Source organism: Papio anubis, chromosome 16 (assembly GCF_008728515.1).
Source record: "Papio anubis isolate 15944 chromosome 16, Panubis1.0, whole genome shotgun sequence".
Classification (NCBI taxonomy): Eukaryota; Metazoa; Chordata; class Mammalia; order Primates; family Cercopithecidae; genus Papio; species Papio anubis.
Genome location: NC_044991.1, coordinates 57,960,634 through 57,981,835, shown reverse-complemented (window position 1 = coordinate 57,981,835; position 21,202 = coordinate 57,960,634). Strand labels below are relative to the sequence as shown.

Here is a 21,202-nt window from a genome sequence, read left to right as displayed (position 1 = left end):
TTTTTTTCTTCTAGTAAAGACACTTTACTGCCATCTGCTGGAAAAGCGTCAGAAATTTTCCAAATGCAAACATCTATGGCTTCCCAATAACGTAGCATCCTTTTACTGTACAGTCTGCACAACTGTACAATTCAGAAGAGAAACTAACATTTGGTGTAACTCTACCATATGCCAGACATCTGTCATCGAACCTGAACAACCACTCTATGAAATCAGTACTTATACTCCAATTTAACAGAGAGAAAATATTGGGACCTCTGGGGAAGGGAGGAAGAGGGTATCACCAAAAAAGGGCAAAAGGGGGGCGTGGTCTGTATTGGTAATGGAAATTCAACTTGGGTGGTAGGATTATGGATGTGTTACAGCTTTCTTTATAATTTGGTACATGCCTAGAATGTTTTACAGTAACAGTTTTGTTTTTTTTTTTTTGAGACGGAGTCTTGCTCCGTTGCCCAGGCTGGAGTGTAGTGGCACGATCTCGGCTCATTGCAAGCTCCGCCTCCCGGGTTCATGCCATTCTCCTGCCTCAGCCTCCCGGGTAGCTGGGACTACAGGCGCCCACCACTACGCCCGGCTAATTTTTTGTATTTTTAGTAGAGACGGGGTTTCACCGTGTTAGCCAGGATGGTCTCCATCTCCTGACCTCATGATCCACCCGCCTTGGTCTCCCAAAGTGCTGGGATTACAGGTGCAAGCCACCGCGCCCAGCTACAATAACAATTTAAATCACCTGTGAAGAAAAGATTCAGCAAGGTTAACTGATCCAAAAAATCACATTGCCAGACAGAACTCTATTAGAGGTAGGCCACTTGCAGTAACATTACATTGCTTATCTGATGGTTAAATTTAGCACAGAATCAAAGGAGAGCTATAAAGTCTAGGAAGTACTTATTTACTTAGGATTGAGTCCAGAACATCTTGTGACACCTTCTACATATCTGTTTTACTTGGAGAATAGTCTGAATTTTCTATTACAGGTTGAGCATTCCTAATTTGAAAATATAAAATCCTCAAAAATCTTAAAATTTTTGAGCATCAACATGATGCCTAAAGTAAATGCTCATTGAAATATTTCAAATTTCAGATTAGGAATATTCAACTGGCATATATTCTGCAAATATTCCAAAGTCCAAAAAAATTCAAAACACTTCTGGTCTGAACCATTTTGGATAAGGGATATTAAACCTGTATTACATACAGGTAATATAGCAAGGGAAAAGCAGGGAGACTGAAGCATCTAAGTCTACTAAATTGGCCAGGATCATTCCTTAGCCTTCAGATACCTATTTATCAGGGTCTCTTAAATAAAGTTACTTCTCATGTTAGTTCAGTCTGGCCTGTGGCTTGTAATTACAGCTGCAAACTCAAGGACAAAGTTCTTATGATTTTGAGATGCTCTTTATGCTACAATACTTTCTTTTACTTTGTGTGTGTGTGTGTGTGTGTGTGTGTGTGTAGGGAGAGTAAAGAGGGTGGCAATGGAGTGGAGAGTGGAACTACAATTTATTAAGCACCTATTATTACAAGCCAAGTGGGGTGTTGAGCATTTTTCTTGTGCCATTCTATTCAATACTCTTCGATCCTGAGGGAAAATGAACCTACTTAAAAAACAAAACAAGACAAAACAAAAGGTTTTAATGAGGATTGCATAAGACATGCAAGGTCACCAGGGAGTTTACATGCAAGTGGGGAGACACAAAATAATACAACAAAAGTTCAGGTATTCTGAGGAAAAAGAAGGGCAAGGATAGTGATGACAGTAGGGGAAGCAGGACTCAAGGTAAAAAAATTTTAGACTCATTTTTTGAGGAAGGAACTGAGGATGACCTTACTACATAGCCTTTTTGGTTAAGTGTTTCTTTAACTAGGAAAAGGCCGTGGGAAGACAGCCTGTCTACTATGCAAACCCAATTCCAATCTTGGAAGAGAATCTCCTGGTGGGACAAAATTAGGTTTTTCAAGAGATACTTAAATGGTCAGTTCTAATTATAACCGTACTTGTCAAAAGGCGAAGCAAAGATGAAAGTTAAAAACTGAGAAGAAATTAAAATGCCCACATCTGTCAACCAATCTCTAATTTTCTCTGCTACTTTAGGACTACAGTAATTAGCCATACCCTGAGGATCTACTTTACAAAATATATTGTCTGACCAGTCCCACTCTAACAATTTAATCTATCTCATGTAAGTTGGACAGGCATTTCAAGTACAAGAAACAGAATTCAAAACGTGAAAACTGAGCCATCTATCACACACGGTGTCGGTTGGAGAAGCATATTGCTCAGGCTGCAGGGACATTTCATTTATTTAAATGTTTTTATTAAAAAAAAAAAAATTAAAGACCTTCATGGCACAACTTCTTCCCAGCACAATTATGTTTTAGTTATACCAATTACAATACAATTACAACCAATAAATCAAGGTGGGGGAGGGACTTCTGGCTTCAAACTTAAAGAAAAGCAGAGGAAGAGGGGAGGGACCACTTCAAACAAAGTTTAAAAATACTTTAAAAAATCTTTCAGAGTAATTGCCAACATAACTTTTTATATCGGCCATTCCATCTCCTGCCATCTAAGCAATGCAGACACAGGTAGTGCTGAGAAATAAAGTGTCCCAATACAAGGTATACAGATGAGGTAATTTACAACAACACATAAGTTGTTACTCTGTAAACCCTTGCCTCCCCCCCACCCCCCACCCAACTGGGTCTTTTGTTTTTTTGTTTTTCTCTCTCCATGCTTCTGCAGTGACTCTAAGTAGCATTTTTAAAAACTTCTATTTATTTTAAAAGGCTCTTGGGTGGCACCTCAGAGTCCTCTGCATTCACCTTCGGTTTCTTCCAAGGTCTGATGGGTGTAAGGAGGTCCAGCTGTCTGCAGCTCTCCGCATCAGCCTAAGCTACACCTAAATTTCCGAGCTACAAGGATCGGGTGTGAAGTCTTGATTTACAACCCTCTCCCCACCTCAAAAGAAAGAACTCATTAGTTATAAGTGTCCTGTTCAAATCACAATCCAGTGCAAACATAATCACAAATTGCATCTCTGGCACATCTGGTGCTTTTAGCTTCTGCACAAATTCAACATGGTAACCCTCACAGCATTCTAGGGCATAAAAGGGTCAAGTACAATAAATATCCACTGTAAGTGGTCATAAGGAAGAAAATCACCCTGCCACACAGTCAGAATGTTTTCCCTTCAACTCTCCCTATCGTTGAGAAGCGCTATGAAAGGAGGCTTTAGCGTCCTCTAAAGTTAACCATTAAATTCACTAAAGCCACCACCTTGATAAAGTTACTAAAGCCAAGATGGGTTACAAAGTTAGATAAGTTCATTAAATTCAACTCCCCAAACAATTACGTTTACCTATGATGCCTAGGTGAGAAAGGCCTGTGAATCTATAAAGGTAGGAGAATGGGGAACTAAGATTTTAGGCCTTAAAGTATGTTGGAAGAATTTTTCCTAGTTCCCACAAGCAGCTACTGTAATGAATTAACAGGAGAAAATACAGAGCTGATGGTTTTGCTATTGTGCTTAAAAAACTAGGCTTCCTCAGTGAAGCACCTGATAAACTTAGGTGGTTGGATTACAGTGGAAAGTCCACTTTACACACACACACACAAACACACAAAAACTGGCGACTTTTTCCATCCCCAATCCCTGCACTGCTGAGACACAAAATGAGTTTTATGGCAAAGGATCCTTAATCCCCAGAGACGCTTTGGCTTGTGGTGCTTTTTTTTAAGGCCTCTCTGCCCTGCCCGGTACCATGGGTCGAACGAGGGGTGTATAAAAGTGGGGGCCTTGGGAAGCCTCCACGGTACAGGGCTGCAGGCCCCTCAGATGTGAACATGAGACACCCACCCAGCAAGACCTTTACACAGGGAACTTAAATCTAACCTTGATAAATAAAACCAAACGTTTATTTACACCAAAGAATTCCAACACTGGATCTTTCACATATGAAGGACAAAGTATTATATATATACACACAGCAAGGGGTGGCAAGGCTGTAACAAGAGAGTTTATAGTTTTCCCACAATTACAGGTCTACCATTTCAGCTTCAATGGAGATAGTGGCTTTGCTCCTATCTCTCAAGATACATTTACAAGACTGAGGAGCAGGTCTTCTCACTGGATGGCATGTGAGGGAAGGGGAAGGTCAGAGGAAAAGAAGGTAGAAAGCTTAAAATGGAACTCAGTGTGGCCACATCTCCCATTAGCTCTAGCATGAAACCTGTATAGACAATGTTTGTTTCTTTTGTAAAAAGCAATAAGTTATGCCCAGTAACTAAATGAATTCAAAATGGCCAAGACAAAGAAAACTGAGAAAGATTTTGCCTTCCCCCTCCTACCAGCTATGGAGCACAGCATATTGGGAGATAAACAGGGAAAACACCAAGGTAAGGAGCCTGGGAGGGAAGGTATCAAAATTTTAAACTGAACTAAAACTAAAATTATAAATGAGTTGGATTTAGGGTTAGATCAATAAGACATGATTCTTACTGAACAGAAGTTTTTAGTATCTGTCTGCATTTCGGGTAGATTTTCAACATCTCGATGTAACTAAGACACACTTCCACGAGAGCCATTAGGATAACCCCACTGAAGCGCTTATGGAGTAAAGTGATGTAAGAGACCAGCAAGCAGTCCACTGCTCCTACAGATTGGGTCCTCCCTTCCTTCTTTCCTTCCTGCCTCCTTTCTTCCCGCCTCCCCTGAGAAGCTACATTTTTGTAATCTCTGAAGAAGAGCACGAGATACCAACCCCCTGAAGTGTGGGATGGTGGAGGACAATGGTGGGAATGGGAAGAAATCTCCACCCAAATGCAGCAGCCGGGATTGAGGCTGGTTTATCTTTGCTCTTTTGTGACGAGGAACTAAATTTGGGAGGCGAGAAAAAAAATTTGTCCATGAAATATTCCACCTGCAGGTAATTTTTCAGGGAATCCCCTGAGTTATGAAAAGTTCGAGTTAAAAAAAAAAAAAAAGAAAAAAGAAAAAAGAAAATCAGCCTATTATAATTTTTTTTTTTATGACTGAACTACTATAAATCCACAAGCAACGGTTCAGACACGGTGCTTCTGAAGTGTTTCACCCCTCCCCACCAGGCGCAAGCTGCATCAAGGAGAGGGTGGACTCCCCCACCTCTGCTCAGGCATCAGGAGACAGATAGGGCCGTTACTGCTGAGCGCCAGCGGCAGCTGGAACAGGCATCCCAAGGGGGTTGGCAGCAGCAATCACTGGTGAGCCTGCCAGAGGTCCAAGGGGTGAAGGGGTTGGCACTGAAGAAATCCCTGAAAGAAAACAGCTGTCAGTGAGCCAAAGACACCAACCATGGCAATATTACCAGTTTCTCATAGCACTCACTGCAAAAGGAACACAATAATTCTCTATTGAAGACTTCTTCTTAGCCAGATTTTTACTTATACTTCAAGTCTGATCCTCAAATATTCAAGTTAAAGTGGCAAGTCCTAATCAATTTAAGAGGCAGGTAAAGATATCTAGACTTGGACAGCTTAAGGAGTTTGTCCAAGGTACACGATTAGCAAGTGGCAACCATGGTTTGGATTCTAACCCAGGCCTGTCTAGGGCAGAGATGTCCAACCAGGTGACCAGTAGCCAACCACATGTGGCTGCTGAGCACTTGAAATACGGCTAGTGCAACTGAGGAACTACATTTTAAATTTTATTCAATTGCAATTAAATAGCCTCATATGGCTAGTCACTACCATACTGAACAACACAGGACTGCAGTCAAAGCTCATGTGCTCTTACACCATGCTGTCTTGATAGCTGGCAGCTTTCAAAATTACTAAAAGTCAATTTGAATGGGGAAAGAGCACTTTCTGTCTAAGCTAAAATTGTGTTTTGGAATTTATTTCCATTTGATTTCTTCTACCTCTCTAATCGTGTGTGTGTGTGTGTGTGTGTGTACACACACAGGTAATATATTCACATGGTTCAAAATACAAAAGGTTAAAAAAGTATACAAAGGCCAGGTGCAGTGGCTCACACCTATAATGTCAGCACTTTGGGAGGCTGACATGAGTGGATCACCTGAGGTCAGGAGTTCAAGACCAGCCTGGCCAACATGGTGAACCCCCCCCCCATCTCTACTAATAATACAAAAAAATTAGCCGGGCGGTGTGGCACATGCCTGTAATCCCAGCTACTTGGGAAGCTGAGGCAGGAGAATCACTTGAACCCACGAGGCGGAGGTTGCAGTGAGCCAAGATCGCACCATTGCACTCCAGCCTGGGAAACAGAGTGAGACAAAACAAAAAACCCAAAAAAGTATACAGTGAAAAATCTCCCACACCCTACTGCTTGGCCAACTTATGGCACCATTTTTGGGGGCATATCCTTCCAGAGATATTTAACACATGTACATGAATATAATTTTATAAGAATATGCATATAAGAATCATATATAGGCCAGGTGCAGTCGTTCATGCCTATAATCCCAACACTTTGGGAGGCTGAGCTGGCTGGATCACTTGAGGTCAGGAGTTCGAGACCAGCCTGGTCAACATGGTGAAACCCCATGTCTACTAAAAATACAAAAATTAGCTGGGCATGATGGCAGGCGCCTGCAGTCCCAGCTACCTAGGAGGCTGAGGTGGGAGAATCACTTGAACCCAGGAGGCAGAGGCTGCAGTGGTTGAAACTGTGCCACTGCACTCTAGCCCGGGTGACAGAGCAAGACCCCGTCTCAAAAAAAAAAAAAAAAAAAAAAATCATATATGAGAACATATACATTCTTCTCCACTCCTGCTCTTAGACCTGGCTCTGCATCTCACTTTTTTTGAGACAGACTCTCACGCTCACCCAGGCTGGAGCGCAGCGGTGGGTGCAATTTTGGCTCACTGCAATCTCTGCCTCCTAGGTTCAAGCGATTATCTTGCCTTAGCCTCCAAGTAGCTGGGATTAAAGGAGGGATTAAAGGAGCCTGCCACCATGCCCAGCTAATTTTTTGTATTTCCAGTAGAGACAGGGTTTTGCCATGCTGGCCAGGCTGGTCTCGAACTCCTGACCTCAAGTGAGCCAACTGCCTCAGCCTCCCAAAGTGCTGTGATTACAGGCATGAGCCACTGCACCTGGCCCTGCATCTTGCATTTTAAATTTCACATTATTATATTGGAGTTGGAGATCTAACAGAACGTGAAACACTTATTCATTCTTTTCTCTGGCTGCATCATAGTCCATTAAATGGATATACCATAACTGATTTAACCAGTTTCCTACTGATAGCTATTCTCAATGTTTTGTTATTACAAATAAGGCTACAAGTAAGTTTGGATATACATTACTCTGTACAGAGGTAGGATACTCAAGGGGTAAATTCTAGAAGGCAGCTAGTTCTTTTTTTTTAAAAAAAGGGGGAGGGGAACAGCAATTATTTGAGGGTATGTAAGTAAATGCCTTCACTACCACAGTGCACCCACTTGAATGTTGCCTACATGTCTAATTCTCATGCTATGTGCCTGTAGTTCCTTTGGAATAATTGGGTCCTCTATAAAGATTCACTATACATCATAATGATTCAATAATGAAAAACAATTTTACTTATGTTTTTACAACTGATGGGCACTCTATAGTTACTGTGGCAAATAACACAAAACTGTCCTTGTACACATACACACCTATGCACAAACCCCACCTCTATACCCATTTCTTAACATTGTTTCTAAGGGCCACGTAACTACTGTCATTTCAAACTATAAGATGAAATGGTGTTTTTCCTTTTCATGGCTTGGCATTTTCAAACCCCTATGCCAGAAATTTTCAGTTAGGAATGCTGGAATTCTAGCCTAAAAGGGGATACCCTACTCAAGACAGTTTTATTAAAGTATACCAAGTGTCAAGCATGCTGAAACCTGGTTAAAAAAAAGTCATAAGGCCACCAGTACAGAGAGAAAAGGTATACAAGAAATCAGATCACAAAGCTAAGAATAGTAATTGACTTCCACATTTTTTTGAAGAAAATTTACCAATGAACTGACCTGACATCATATTGGCGCTGCTGACGGGCGTACTGCCCCCTGGCATGCTAGATGAACCCATTCGAGCCTGGTCCTTCACAACAGTGTCTAAAAAAGAGACAAAAAGGCTAGGTTCTGTTTTGCTTGAAAGATTAAACTAATGGTCTGGGAGCCTGAAAGCAGCCAGCTTCATTCTTTGCGTTTTATTTATACTCTACATTATTCCCCAAAGAACTTAAGGTGGCAATTGCCTTCACCATTAGACAAGTGGTAAAAAATAGAAATAGCTTTCCTATCAAACTGTGGTAAAAGCTAACCCTTCAATCAAATGGTAGAAAGATGAGGTAATTATTTATAGTAGAGCTAATTTAAAATGAAGCTGGTCCTGTTGAGGTTTAATGGAGACAAGACACTGTAACTTGGCAAAGACAGTAATACATTACCAGTGTGCCCACAGCTCAGTACCAAGTAGGACAAAGCTATAGGTCCATGTAGGTTAGGGCTATGACCACATTCTCTATCCCAATCAGCCTGTCTGTCTGCTTCAGGTACAGGAGACTGGGCAAAAGTATAAATGATTCACTAGAAAACCATTACACTATTACCAAAGGAAAAATGTAATGTTGTAGCTAACATCACAGTAAGGATGGGGTGGATCTAAGTGGTATTTTCACTTAGAAAGGCACAGGTGGCTATATTCGCAAATCTAAGTCAAGGTGTTCATACAGTATTAAGATTTGTAAGCCTCATTAGCCCTTTCCAATGAGTGATTACTAGAGAAAGGACAGATACAGGGCTGTGTATTCTAATTCAAACCATTCCAGACTGAGGTGTCATCCTCACAGTATGAAAGAAGTGTATTTAGGAATGCTCTTGTGTCACGTATTCTATTAGAGAAGAATTCTTCCAAAAATTCTGCAATGTAGTTGCCATCACTATCCCCACTGAAAGAATCTGAGGCTCAGTGTGGGTGAACTAACTTTGCAGCAAGCCAACAGGAGCTGTGATTACGACTGTTCTATAGGACTCTGGGCCTACACAAACTCAGTGGGCTAGATATCTGGACTCACAGAAATAGGGGTGTTCCATGGCCTCTCTTGCAGTAAGCCGTGACTGGTGGTCATATCGCAGCAGTTTGTCCAGGAAATCCAAGGCCTCAGGGCTGACAAGGTGCTGATTTTCACTGTGGACAAAGCGTTCCCATCGCTTTCGAGAGTGTCTGCAGGACCAAAAGAGGGAATGAGAAATGGGCCACGTGGGCAGAGAAGTTCAACATTTCATTTCTACATTTTTCTTAGTGGCTAAAAGCCCAGCCAAAAGCAAAGAGGGATCAAAACTCAAGAGAGTAATCTTGCACCACTGTGCCACTGAGTGGGACAACAAAGCTAACTGGACACTGGAAATAACATAGGTAGAGTAAATAAAGACATCTGAGTCCTCTCAGTTTTAAGAAACATAATTCAGGTTACTTGACAGGACGTGACTGCTTCTGTGTAGCAAGGAGGGTCAGACGGCTGAGCTCACCAGGCCTATTTCCCATCCCCACACATATTCGTGGCATCTCTGCCACTTGGCCAGAAAAAGCCTTTGCATCAGGAAAGTCCGTCTCCTCCTGTTAAATGGTTAAGTGTTTAAGTACTGTATCTAGTCACTACTGTTAGAGTTGGTTGTCTGCATATAGTCTTTTTTTTTTTTTTTTGTGAGATACAGTCTCACTGTTGCCCAGGCTGGAGTGCAGCCACATGTTCACGGCTCTCTGCAGCACTCCCTCCTGGGCTCAAGGGAAGCTCCTGCCTCAGCTTCCTGGTAGTCTGGACTACCGGCACACATCACCATCCAGGGCTGCCTTTTTATTTTTTCATGGAGTCGAGGGTCTCATTATGTAGCCCTGGCTGGTCTCCAACTCCGGGGCTCAAGTGATCCTCCTGCCTTGGCCTCCTAAAGTTCTGGGATTACAGATATAAGTCACTGTGCCCAGCCTGCACATCAGTCTTAAAGCATGCATTTTCTATTTCAATTTCTTTCTCTTGGAGAGAGGTTTTTCACTTAAAGAAGCAAGGTAAATGAAGACAGATTTTGATTTTTGCCTCAACTGTAACCCTTCTACTAGAATCTATACTTCATTCATTTTGTAGGAATCCTCTAGCTATAATCCCTCCATTAGACTCCTATAAGTGAATTTGAATAAAGGGCCATTCAATGCAATGCCTTTATCAGAGGCCTGCTCAATGCAGCATCCTGTGGCACTGGACCACTGACATTCTGACAGTGTTGGCGAAGAGAATGTAACTGTTTTGAAGATCCTAAGTGCCAGTTCACACCCAAAGTGCTTAAGCCACAGACGCACGTATTTTGTTTCATGACTTACCTGCCCAAGATATCATTGAAACGTGGATCTAATTCAATGTTGTATTTGTCAATATAGTCATATAAATCTTCTGTCCCCAGAACCTTGGCTATCCTCACCAACTAGTATTAAAGAAAGACAAAAACCCATACCACAAGCATATTATATTATCAAATCAACAATTAATAATGACTGAATTAACATAAAGGGGTCATCATGTCTATAGGTATGAATGCTGCCTCCTAACAGTTTTAGACTTCAACTCAATGGGATAGTGTTAGAAAAAGCAAACTACTTTATAAACCGGTTTCTTTCTCTTGAAATGTCATCCTGGCGAACTCTTATTTTTCTCCCCTCAAAACCCAATTGAAGATGTCACTTCTTTTGGGAAGCTCCCATTGCACACTCAAACCACTCATCGCTACTGCCTTTTGTGCCTTGTCCACACTTCTACTCTGAAGTTATGACTATAATCTATTTTGTTGTATGTTTGACTCCCTTACAAGATCAACTATGAACTACTCGAGGGAAGAACTATTCTTTCTTTTTCTGTATTCCTCAGTACTGCATGACTTGATACAGAGTTATTGACTTTAATGGAATTCAGGTTGTATTCTTTAAATACATTAAAATTGGACACGGCACTCAAAGGGAACAAGGCAATGGTACCTTCCACAAGGTCCTAGAATCATTCTAGGTTCTTGTGAATGAAAGAGCCCTTTGATCTTCAAGGGGGAAGTGGAGTTAGTTTAAGAAACATCTATAACTCAACCCATATAAAGAGACAAAAGGATCACAGAAATAATAGGCTAACATATTAGAGAAAACTTCGTATTGGAGAATAACGTTGTATTAGGAGAATTCTAAGGTAATGTCCTATTTTAAAAATCTGGATAACAATTTGTATGTATTCTTCACAATAAAACAAGCAATGCAAACGACAAGGACTAAGAGGGAAAGTCTGATTTCAAAAGGCTAAGCTGGTAGCTCCCAAAACATCAATCTAAGGATCAATATCAGGGTGGCCGAACAAACAGTGAACTGAAAATTATAGGCAGTCCCGTCTATCAGTGCATTAGACCAGTAAATTTTTCAATAGGTATAACATATATTACCTGATCATAATTGTCATGTCCATGGAAAAATGGCTCCTTCCGAAAGATCATACTTGCCAGCATACAACCCAAACTCCACATATCCAAACTATAATCGTACATCTGCATAAAAGTAAACTCAGTGTTATTATTTGTGAATCCCCAGGCTTGTCACTTCAAAATAAAAGATTAAAAAAAAAAAATCACTCCACTGGCTCAAAATCAAAACAGTAATAACATCTTCATCTATTTCTTTTTAGTCCTTTTTTTTTTTTTTTTTTTTTTTTGAGACAGAGTCTCACTCTGCTGCCCAGGCTGCAATGCAGTGGCACAATCGTGGCTCACCACAACCTCCGCCTCCCGGGTTCAAGCGATTCTCCTGCCTCAGCCTCCTGAGTAGCTGGAACTACAGGTGCGTGCCACCATGTCCAGCTAATTTTGTATTTTTAGTAGAGACGAGGTTTCACTATGTTGGCCAGGCTGGTCTTGAACGCCTGACCTCATGATCCACTCGCCTTAGGCTCCCAAAGTGCTAGGATCACAGGCATGAGCCACCGCGCCTGGCTAGTTTTTTCTTTCACGTATCTTTCACTAGGTTTTAAGATAATTTTTACTTTTTTTTTTTTGAGACGGAGTCTCGCTCTGTCGCCCAGCCTGGAGTGCAGTGGCCGGATCTCGGCTCACTGCAAGCTCCGCCTCCCGGGTTTACGCCATTCTCCTGCCTCAGCCTCCCGAGTAGCTGGGACTACAGACGCTCGCCACCTCGCCCGGCTATTTTTTTGTATTTTTTTACTAGAGACGGGGTTTCACCAGGTTAGCCAGGATGGTCTCGATCTCCTGACCTCGTGATCCGCCCGTCTTGGCCTCCCAAAGTGCTGGGATTACAGGCTTGAGCCACCGCGCCCGGCCTACTTTTTAAAATTTTTTATTTGAGACAGAGTCTTGCTCTGTCGCACAGACTGGAGTGCAGGGGTGTGATCTTGGCTCATTGCAACCTCAGCTTCCCAGGTTCAAGCAATTCTCTGCCTCAGCCTCCCGAGCAGCTGGGATTACAAATGCCCACCACCATACCCAGCTAATTTTTTTGTATTTTTAGTAGAGACAGGGTTTCACCATCTTGGCCAGGCTGGTCTTGAACTCCTGACCTCGTGATCCACCTGCCTTGGCCTTTCCAAGTGCTGGGATTACAGGCGTGAGCCACTGTGCCTGGCTTTTTTTTTTTTTTTTTTTTTTTTAAAGACACAGGGTCTTGCTCTGTTGCTCAGGCTGGAGTGTAGTGGCATGATCATAGCTCACTGTAACCTCCAACTCCTGGGCTTAGGCCTCGAGTAGGTAGGATTACAAGCATACACCACTATGCTCAGCTAATAAACATACTATTTTGAATTGTTTTCTTCACTTACACAAAAAAAACCCCTCCAAATTGTTGGCCCATGGAGACCATCTAATGTGTATCATTAGTATTTTATTACATAAATGTTTCAGAATTTAATCTTTAATTTTCCTATAACAGGACAGTGTTCTGTTTTTCACAATTATTAGTAATACTGTACAAACTATTTTTATGCATAAAATGCTTTTGAGCTCAGGGCTATAGCCTTAAGATCCCAAGAAACAAATTCCTACAAGAACAAAGAGTCTGAAACTTTTAAAAACAACTGGTAATAACTTGGAAAGACTGGCATAAAAGATACTCCCAAGAAAACTTCAGATTTTTAAAACTTGGCAAATCTATTATTAATTTGGTTCCTTTCTCCTTTTTCTGTGAGGAGAAAGAAGGCTTCTCGGGGGAGCTGGGGAGAAGACCTTTATATTTAGTATACAATTCAGAAGAACAAGAAAACATTCTTGAATTTACTCTGAAAATTGGTTAAACTTAGTTACAGGATGGGCATGGTGGCTCATGCCTGTCATCTCAGCACTTTGGGGAGCCAAGGTGGGAGGATGGGTTGTGCCCAGGAGTTTGAGATCAGCCTGGGCAATATAGTGAGACTTTCTCTCTATACACAAAAAATTAAAAATTAGCTGGATGTGGTAGCGCATGCCTGTAGTCCCAGCTACTCAGGAGGCTAAGCCGGGAGGATCACTTGAGCCCAGAAGTTTGGGGCTGCAGTGAGCTATGATCATGGCATTGTACTCCAGCCTGGGCAACAGAGGAAAACCCTGCCTCAAAAAACGAACAAAAGGCCGGGCGCGGTGGTTCATGCCTGTAATCCCAGCACCTAAACGCACAAAATGATACTTTTTTTTTTTTTTGTAAATTATGTGCGAAATAAACACAGGCCCAAAATTATGCCTGCCCTTCTCTTCTCACCTGATAGTCTACAAGTAGCTCAGGACCTTTGAAGTATCGGGAAGCAACTCGGACATTATATTCTTGGCCAGGATGATAAAACTCAGCCAAACCCCAGTCTATTAGTCGTAGCTGAAAAAGAAAAAATCATGAGCAATTTTATCTTTCTCTAAGATACCCACATTGTGCCATTAGCATACTCTTGATAAAATACACCAGATACGCCACTCTGTACTGAAACCCCTTCACTAACTACTTATGGCCTTCAGGATGAAAACAAAACTTCTCAGCTTGACATACAACTTTCTCCATGATTTTGTTCCTAAAAGACACAATCTCATTTGTGCTTTTACAAATTTCTTAAACTGCTCAATGACTAAAATGTCCCTACGACCCAGCCTATAATCCTATTGGTAAGCATCTCCTTAACTTTTGGGATATTTAAGTTAGCTCCTCAATGAAGTCTTCTCTAATTATCTAGATAGAACTGATCATTGCCTTCAGCCCCCTGAATTTTAGATATATTTCTTTAACAGAACCTAAACTCTTTATTACATGTTTTCTACCTTTCTTTTTCAATATGGATGACAAGCCCTAGGGGGTTTTATTCACCTTTGTAATTTTCAGAATTCAACATAATGCCTGGTATACAGGAGAAAAATGAATAAATATTTGCTGGATAGACGAAATAACAGAAAAGTCATACAATACAGCTTTTACCAAAACACATCTTAAATATGGAAAAAGGGGTAAGAGGTAAGCTTATCTGCCCACTGTGTACAGCACGACCATGATCTGAAGTGCCAGCAGTAGGCCCTGAGGAATAACATCGGACTCCTCTGGCACTAAGTTTACTGCCTACATCTCAAAACTAAACCTTTGATTACTCCGTGCAAAACTACCTCCACTCATAGTCTCCCCCTGCTCAGTTAAAGGTGATATTCATCCTGTCATATAAGCCAAAACTTAAGATTCACCCTGCATTCTTGTTTCCCTCAGACCTCACATTTAATCTGTCAACAAATCCTGAAGCCTCTACCATATTCTGACCATTATCATCACCTCCACTGCCACTGCCCTGATCCAAGCCACCACCAAGTCTTGTTTGATATACTGCCATAGCCCCTTCTCCTAATCGGTCTCACTGCTTTCATTCTTGCCCTCTAAACAGTTTAATAAATACTAAATAAATAGTTTAATAGTTATTTAAAAAATAATTAAATATTTTAAAATAAACATAAACAGCTTTTTAAAAGGATTGTTCAGGTTGCTATGGAGAGATTATAGATTCACAGGAAATTGCAAAAGTAGTAGAGATTCTCTGTACCCTTTACCCAGTTTCCCCTAATAGTAACATCTTACATAACTACAGTACAATATCAAAACCAAGAAACTGACATTGGTACAATTCAGAAAGATCTTATTCAGGTTTCACCAGTGTTACATGCACGCGCATGTTTGTGTGTGTGTTTCTATGCAATTTTATCATATGTGTAAATTCATATAATCTCAACAAGATACAGAACTGTTCCATCACCACACATGTCTTGTGTGTTAGCCCAACCCCTGGCAACCCCTCTGTTCTTGATCTCTACCATTTTGAGAATGCTACAGAAATGGAGTCATTGGCATATAACTCTTTTTGAGATTGCCTTTTTTCACTAAGCATGAGATCCACCCAAGTTGTTGCAGGTATCATAGTTCTTTCCTTTTTATTGTTGAGAAATACTACTTCATAATAATAATATATGGTATGGATATGCCAGTTTGTTTAACCATTCCCTCATTGAAGGGCACTTCCCCCGCCAACCCCCCCTTTTTTTTTTTGAGATGCAGTCTTGCTCTGTCACCCAGGCTGGAACGCAGTGGCACGATCTCGGCTTACTGCAACTTCCACCTCCTGAGTTCGAGCAATTCTCCTGCCTCAGCCTCCTGAGCAGCTGGGATTACAGGTGCATGCCACCACACTCGGCTAATTTTTTTTTTTTTTAGTAGAGACGGGGTTTCACCATGTTGGCCAGGCTGGTCTCCAACTCCTTAACTCGTGACCTGCCGGCCTTGGCCTCCCAAAATGCTGGGATTACAGGCCTGAGCCACCGTGCCCAGCTTTTTCCCTCAATTTTAAGCTATTAAAAATATAGTTGCATTCATATACAGGCTTTTGTGTGGACCTAAGATTTTGTTGCTCTGAGATAAATGCCACTACAGGATTGTATGGTAAGCATATGTTTAGCTTTTCAAGAAACCAACAAACTATAAAACAATAGTTTAGCATTTTCCAAAATGCTGAACTTTACATTCCTACCAGCAATGTATGAGAGATCAAGTTTCTTCACATTTTTGTCAGCACTTGGTACCATCACCATTTTTCATTTTAGCTGTTCTAATAGATGTGTAGTTAACTGTTAAATTTCAAGTGAGAACATGCCAAAGCTTAGAAAGTGCAAAAGCTTGGCCGGGCGTGGTGGCTCACACCTGTAATCCCAGCACTTTGGGAGGCTGAGGCGGGCAGATCATAAGGTCAGGAGATCGAGACCATCCTGGCTAACACGGTAAAGCCCCGTCTCTACTAAAAATACAAAAAAATTAGCCAGGCGCCATGGTGGGCGCCTGTAGTCCCAGCTACTCGGGAGGCTGAGGCAGGAAAATGGCACGAACCTGGGAAGCGGAGCTTGCAGTGAGCCGACATCACGTCACTGCACTCCAGCCTGGGCGACACAGCGAGACTCTGTCTCAAAAAAAAAAAAAAAAAAAGAATATGCAAGAATATGCAAAAGCTCTCTATCTTCAGAGAAAAGGCCTAACAATGACCAATAAGGTTTTACATGATTTGGTTTTACCTCTTTGATCTCATTTCCTTCTTTCCCTGCATTCATTCTGTCCCAGCTTTATCCTTGAGGCTCTTCCAACATGCCAAACACATCCTTACCTCAAGGGATTTTGTACTTGCTATTTACTCTGCCTTGGGACATGTTTCTTTGTAAGACTGCATGGCTGGGTCCCTTCCAGTGCTCTCTAAAATGTCACCTTTCCAGTGAAACCTTCCTTTACAACTGGTTTAAAACTGCAAATACCCTCTTGCCATTCACTATTCTTGTTTTTGATTCTACATCAAAATAACTTTCTATCCCACCAGCCTCCCTAAATGTAAGCTCCTAAAAGACAAGCCTTTATTGTATGTTTAGTTCACTCATATATCCCTAGCCCCTAGAATGGTGCCTTTGACATACTATGTGCCTAAAAAAATTTAGTTGCATAAACAAATCACCTACCTCCTCAAAGACCACAACAGATAAGTCATCATAGCTTGGTCACCTTAAAAAACTGAAATGTTACAGTATGTGGCCATTACAGCTGTCATGTAAAAACATTTGTAGACAATAGGGGCCTCATGACCAACCTACTAACAGAAACAGCATTTTCTGTATATTTCATCCACTTAACTGTGCACATTTAATTCTCATGAATACCTAGTTGCCTGCAGGGCAATTATTACCCACACTGTACAAGAAAGAAAAAGAAGGCAAATGAAGACAAAGTAGTGTCTCAGTAAACTAGTTATTCAACAAATAAGACTAGAAGCCACGTTTCTGGGCTTAGAAGATGAACATTTTGCCCACTATACTAATGTTTCCTTCTTGGTAGCATTCTTAGGAATATAAATAATAGTTCAAACATATTGATTTGTAAATTCATTCATTCACCAAATATTTATCAAGGGCCAAATAGGTACTAGGGTCTGTGACAAGGGATAAAGTGTTGAAGATGGGCAATTAACTACATCACGGAGATAAATAACACTTGTCCGTCTATCACTTTACCTTTCTGTGCTCATGATCAATCATGACATTATGGGGCTTCACATCTCTGTGCATAATTCCCATGCTGTGACAATAATCCAGGGCCTGTGGGAGCAACAGGTAAGAAAGGAGTTAGCCTGAATAATAGTTAAGAGTCCTTTACTTTTCCCTCCATGTTAATTTTCCTTTTAGCCTCACAATACCCCTGGGATTCAAGCTGAGGACAGTCACTTCCACAGCAATGCTTTAGAGACTTGTTCATGATCTCATAGTCAAGCAAACTCAGTTCTCTGAGCTTAGAGATCTTTTTCTGATATAGTTGTTTCAACATGTTTTCTGTCTTAAAAAGACCCAAATGTATACCCAAATTGCACCACTTCAAATTTTTCCGTCTTGTACAGATCCTAGATTATTTTCACAGACCCCTCAAAGAAAGAAAATAGATCTTTACTACAAACCTCTTATTCAAAGAACAGTAATTCTTTAGCAACTAAGAGTCTATAACAGAGGTTGGCAAACCACAGGCCAAATTTGGCCTGATGTCTGCTTTTGTAAATAATGTTTTATTGGAACATAGCCATGCCTATTTGTTTGCACATTGTCTATGGTTGCTTTTGTGGTACAACAGCAGAGCTGAACACTACATGGCCCACAAAGCCTAAAATATTTACTATTTGGCCCTTTAAAGAAGTTTGCCAATGCCTGATTTAGGTGATCAAATCCAATCTGAAATGTTTCCAACCTCAAGCTAAAGGGAACTGAGTACTATAATCTTCGGGGTTTGTTAATACCAGCCTTTTAGTCAACCGATGTTATTGGCCAAATTCTTGTCCTTCCTGAAGGGCAACTTGTGCTCCTACAGTTCCCAGGGCTAGGCAATCATATCTGTAACTTTCTAAAGCCTTGCTTGCCACACACTGCATGAGCCAACGGAAAGATCAAGTATCTCTGCTGGCACAATCTCCTCAGGGTACTTCTAAGGCTCCAACAGCAGACTTTATGTCAACTCTTGTTTAGTAAGAAACCTTAGCCAACTTTTAGCAATTCTCTCATCTAGAAAGCTGACTTTGTGACTACTGGAAACAAGATATTTGGTGACCCCACTTTAGAAATGAAAGTAAATTTTCAATTAGCAATCTGTAAGCAGAAATTTACACAATCCTTAGGACAATTACCCTTTGAGAACTGAGTTGAAGTTTACTGTTTTATTTGTTGAATCTTCAGTGAAAGTATACCAAAAGCTAGCACATCAGGTGTTTTCACGAGTTTTGAAAAATTAATTTTAACTTACATAGGGGCACACACAGATTACAAATATTTGTTAAGGGGTCAGTCCCAGCTATTTTACAAACACCCTTTTTCAAATTGTTCTAAATTATACTCCTACTAGACCCCATTCCATAACCCTTGGCACAAGGGTTCTGATCCTATTATTAATTTTTATTTATGTATTTAGAGACACAGTCTCACTCTGTGCCACTGCACTCCAGCCTGTGCAATAATCATAGCTCACTGCTGCCTCAAATTCCTGAGATCCTCCTGTCACAGCCTCTCAAGTAGCTGGAATTACAAGCATGAGCCACCATGCCCAGCTAATTTTTAATTTTTTCGTAGAGACAGGGTCTCACTATGTTGCCCAGGCTGGTCTTGATCTGCTGGCCTCCAGCAATCCTCCTGCCTTGGCCTCCCAAGTAGCTGGGACTTACAGGTGCACACCACCATGCCCAGGTAATTAAAAAAAATTTTTTTGAAGAGATGAGGGTCTCACTATGTCACCCAGGCTGGTCTTTTGATCTCTTGGCCTCAAGCAATCCTCCTGCCTCAGCCTTCCAAAGTGCTGGGATTACAGGTATGATACTATTAACTTATTAAAAACTTATATAGAGGTCCCTTCTTTCAACATACTTTACAAAGTTAATTTGCTGGCTTTTCTACCATCAATTTACTATTTAACAAAGAGAAGACCAATTTAAAAAACATTTAGTATCCAAGGTTCACTTACCTTCAGAATCTCATACATGTAAAATCGAATATCATAGTCTGTTAACGTCTGGTACAATTGCTGTTAAAGACAAATGTTTGAGCCATGAAATAATGCTGACAGAAAGGCATTTTTCACCCTCACCCACAGTAATTCAAACCAAGACTTCGCTCATTTACCGTTGTTCCAAGATCTGTCCATTCACTGCTCTCTATTTCTCCAACACTACATTAATTTTAAAGAGATACTCTGGGTCTTTAACTCTTACTAGTGAAGAATTACTTAAACATATATTGCAGAAGCTATAATCCACTGTTAGAAACATATCGATCTAGATACGTTAATATGCACTGATACACACCTATAATTTAGTTTGTTTTTATCTTCAGATCTTCTCAAAAAAGACATTTTGGCAAATATACTGCCTCCTTACTAGGGAACTAACTCATTTTTGGCTTATATAGTTAGCCCTGCAGATCACCAGTGGGTATGCAGATGGCATGATGCCAAACCTGTTAAGTCAATTTAAAAAACTATTCTTGTTCCAATAGGAAAGTAAACTCTGTGAACAACTGTTATGTATCCTTTCCAGTTTCCAAAGAGTTGCAGAATGTTTTTTACATGGACATGTCTTTTTTTTTTTTCTTGAGACAGGGTCTTACTCTGTTGCCCAAGCTGGAGTGCCGTGCTGCAATCATAACTCACAGCAACCTCAAACTCCTAGGCTCAAGTGATCCTCCTACCTCAGCTTCCCCAGTAGCTAGGACTACAGGCGTAAGCCACCATGCCCAGCCACATGTACATCTCTTTAAATGGTTAGCAATGTCTTCTGACAAAGTTTTTCTTGAAATTATCATTCCAACTCTAAAACAGCTCCTCTTCCTTTTTCCCTATCTCTGCAAAAGAATTCACTAATTTATTAATGTATAACATTCTGTATACTGGAGTGGTGGAAAGGCAAATCAAAGATCTTCTACAACTTTTACTCCAAAAGAGTAGCTACATTCTTCTGTAAAATTGGAACTGTATGAAATTAAGTAGGCCACTGGATAGACTGGAATTCTGAGATATCTCTTACAGAGGTTTGTGTTATGGCAGAATTTGACATTACCCTTCCTCGATCCCTGCCTTTTAAGATCTATCGCCCACAGTTCCTGAGGAATCCTAAGAAATAAGCAGTCCCTATTTTTATATATACAATATATTTCTTCCTGAACACTATTGTTTAAAGCGAATGCCATAAGGCCAGATCCTAAGTGAACATGTGTTGCTGCCTTCATTAGGTTGAACATCAGCAGAAACTGTCAACTAAGTAGTGAGAAGTAAATGTATTGGTCATTAAAAAGAACATTAAACAAATGGGCAAAATATCAAGATGCAGAAAGTGGACACTGCTTGTATAGGAGTTCTTCTATCTTAATTTGCACTGTAAGGATGAAAATCTTTTTAAAAACAAATTCGAAGCAAGCTCTTCTAACAGCATCATCCCCAAAGGCTATGTGGTCTAAAAACCCACTAGCCCGAAACAGTTGGTTATATATTATACCTTGAAGTCTGTGTTGTTTACGTGTTCAAAAACCAAGGCGGGGGTTCGTGACTAGGGGAAAAGAACAAAAACAAAAACACACATTAGCAATAGCCCTGACAGCTTTAGTGGGGACAATGTTTGCGGATGCTGCATGGTGAATTTGGCAGTCCTCGCCTCA

General features: G+C 40.8%; 1 protein-coding gene across 5 annotated transcripts in view; it reads right to left on the bottom strand.

The window, feature by feature from the left end:
- Positions 1–3,897: 3,897 nt before the first annotated feature.
- Positions 3,898–21,202, bottom strand: part of CSNK2A1 (casein kinase 2 alpha 1) — a 75,653-nt gene continuing 58,348 nt past the window's right edge. For 3 of the 5 annotated variants that reach the window (XM_017944922.3, XM_009216408.3, XM_009216409.3), the window contains 9 exons: positions 21,043–21,093; positions 19,518–19,577; positions 17,537–17,620; positions 13,737–13,847; positions 11,444–11,545; positions 10,350–10,450; positions 9,052–9,200; positions 8,003–8,089; positions 3,898–5,293 (listed from right to left, as the gene is read on the bottom strand). In XM_017944922.3, coding sequence (XP_017800411.1) covers positions 5,178–5,293; positions 8,003–8,089; positions 9,052–9,200; positions 10,350–10,450; positions 11,444–11,545; positions 13,737–13,847; positions 17,537–17,620; positions 19,518–19,577; positions 21,043–21,093 — 861 coding nt within the window. In that variant the 3' untranslated portion in view covers positions 3,898–5,177. The remainder of the gene's footprint in view (positions 5,294–8,002; positions 8,090–9,051; positions 9,201–10,349; positions 10,451–11,443; positions 11,546–13,736; positions 13,848–17,536; positions 17,621–19,517; positions 19,578–21,042; positions 21,094–21,202) is intronic. The other 2 variants (XM_003904929.4, XM_017944923.3) reach the window with 1 other exon arrangement.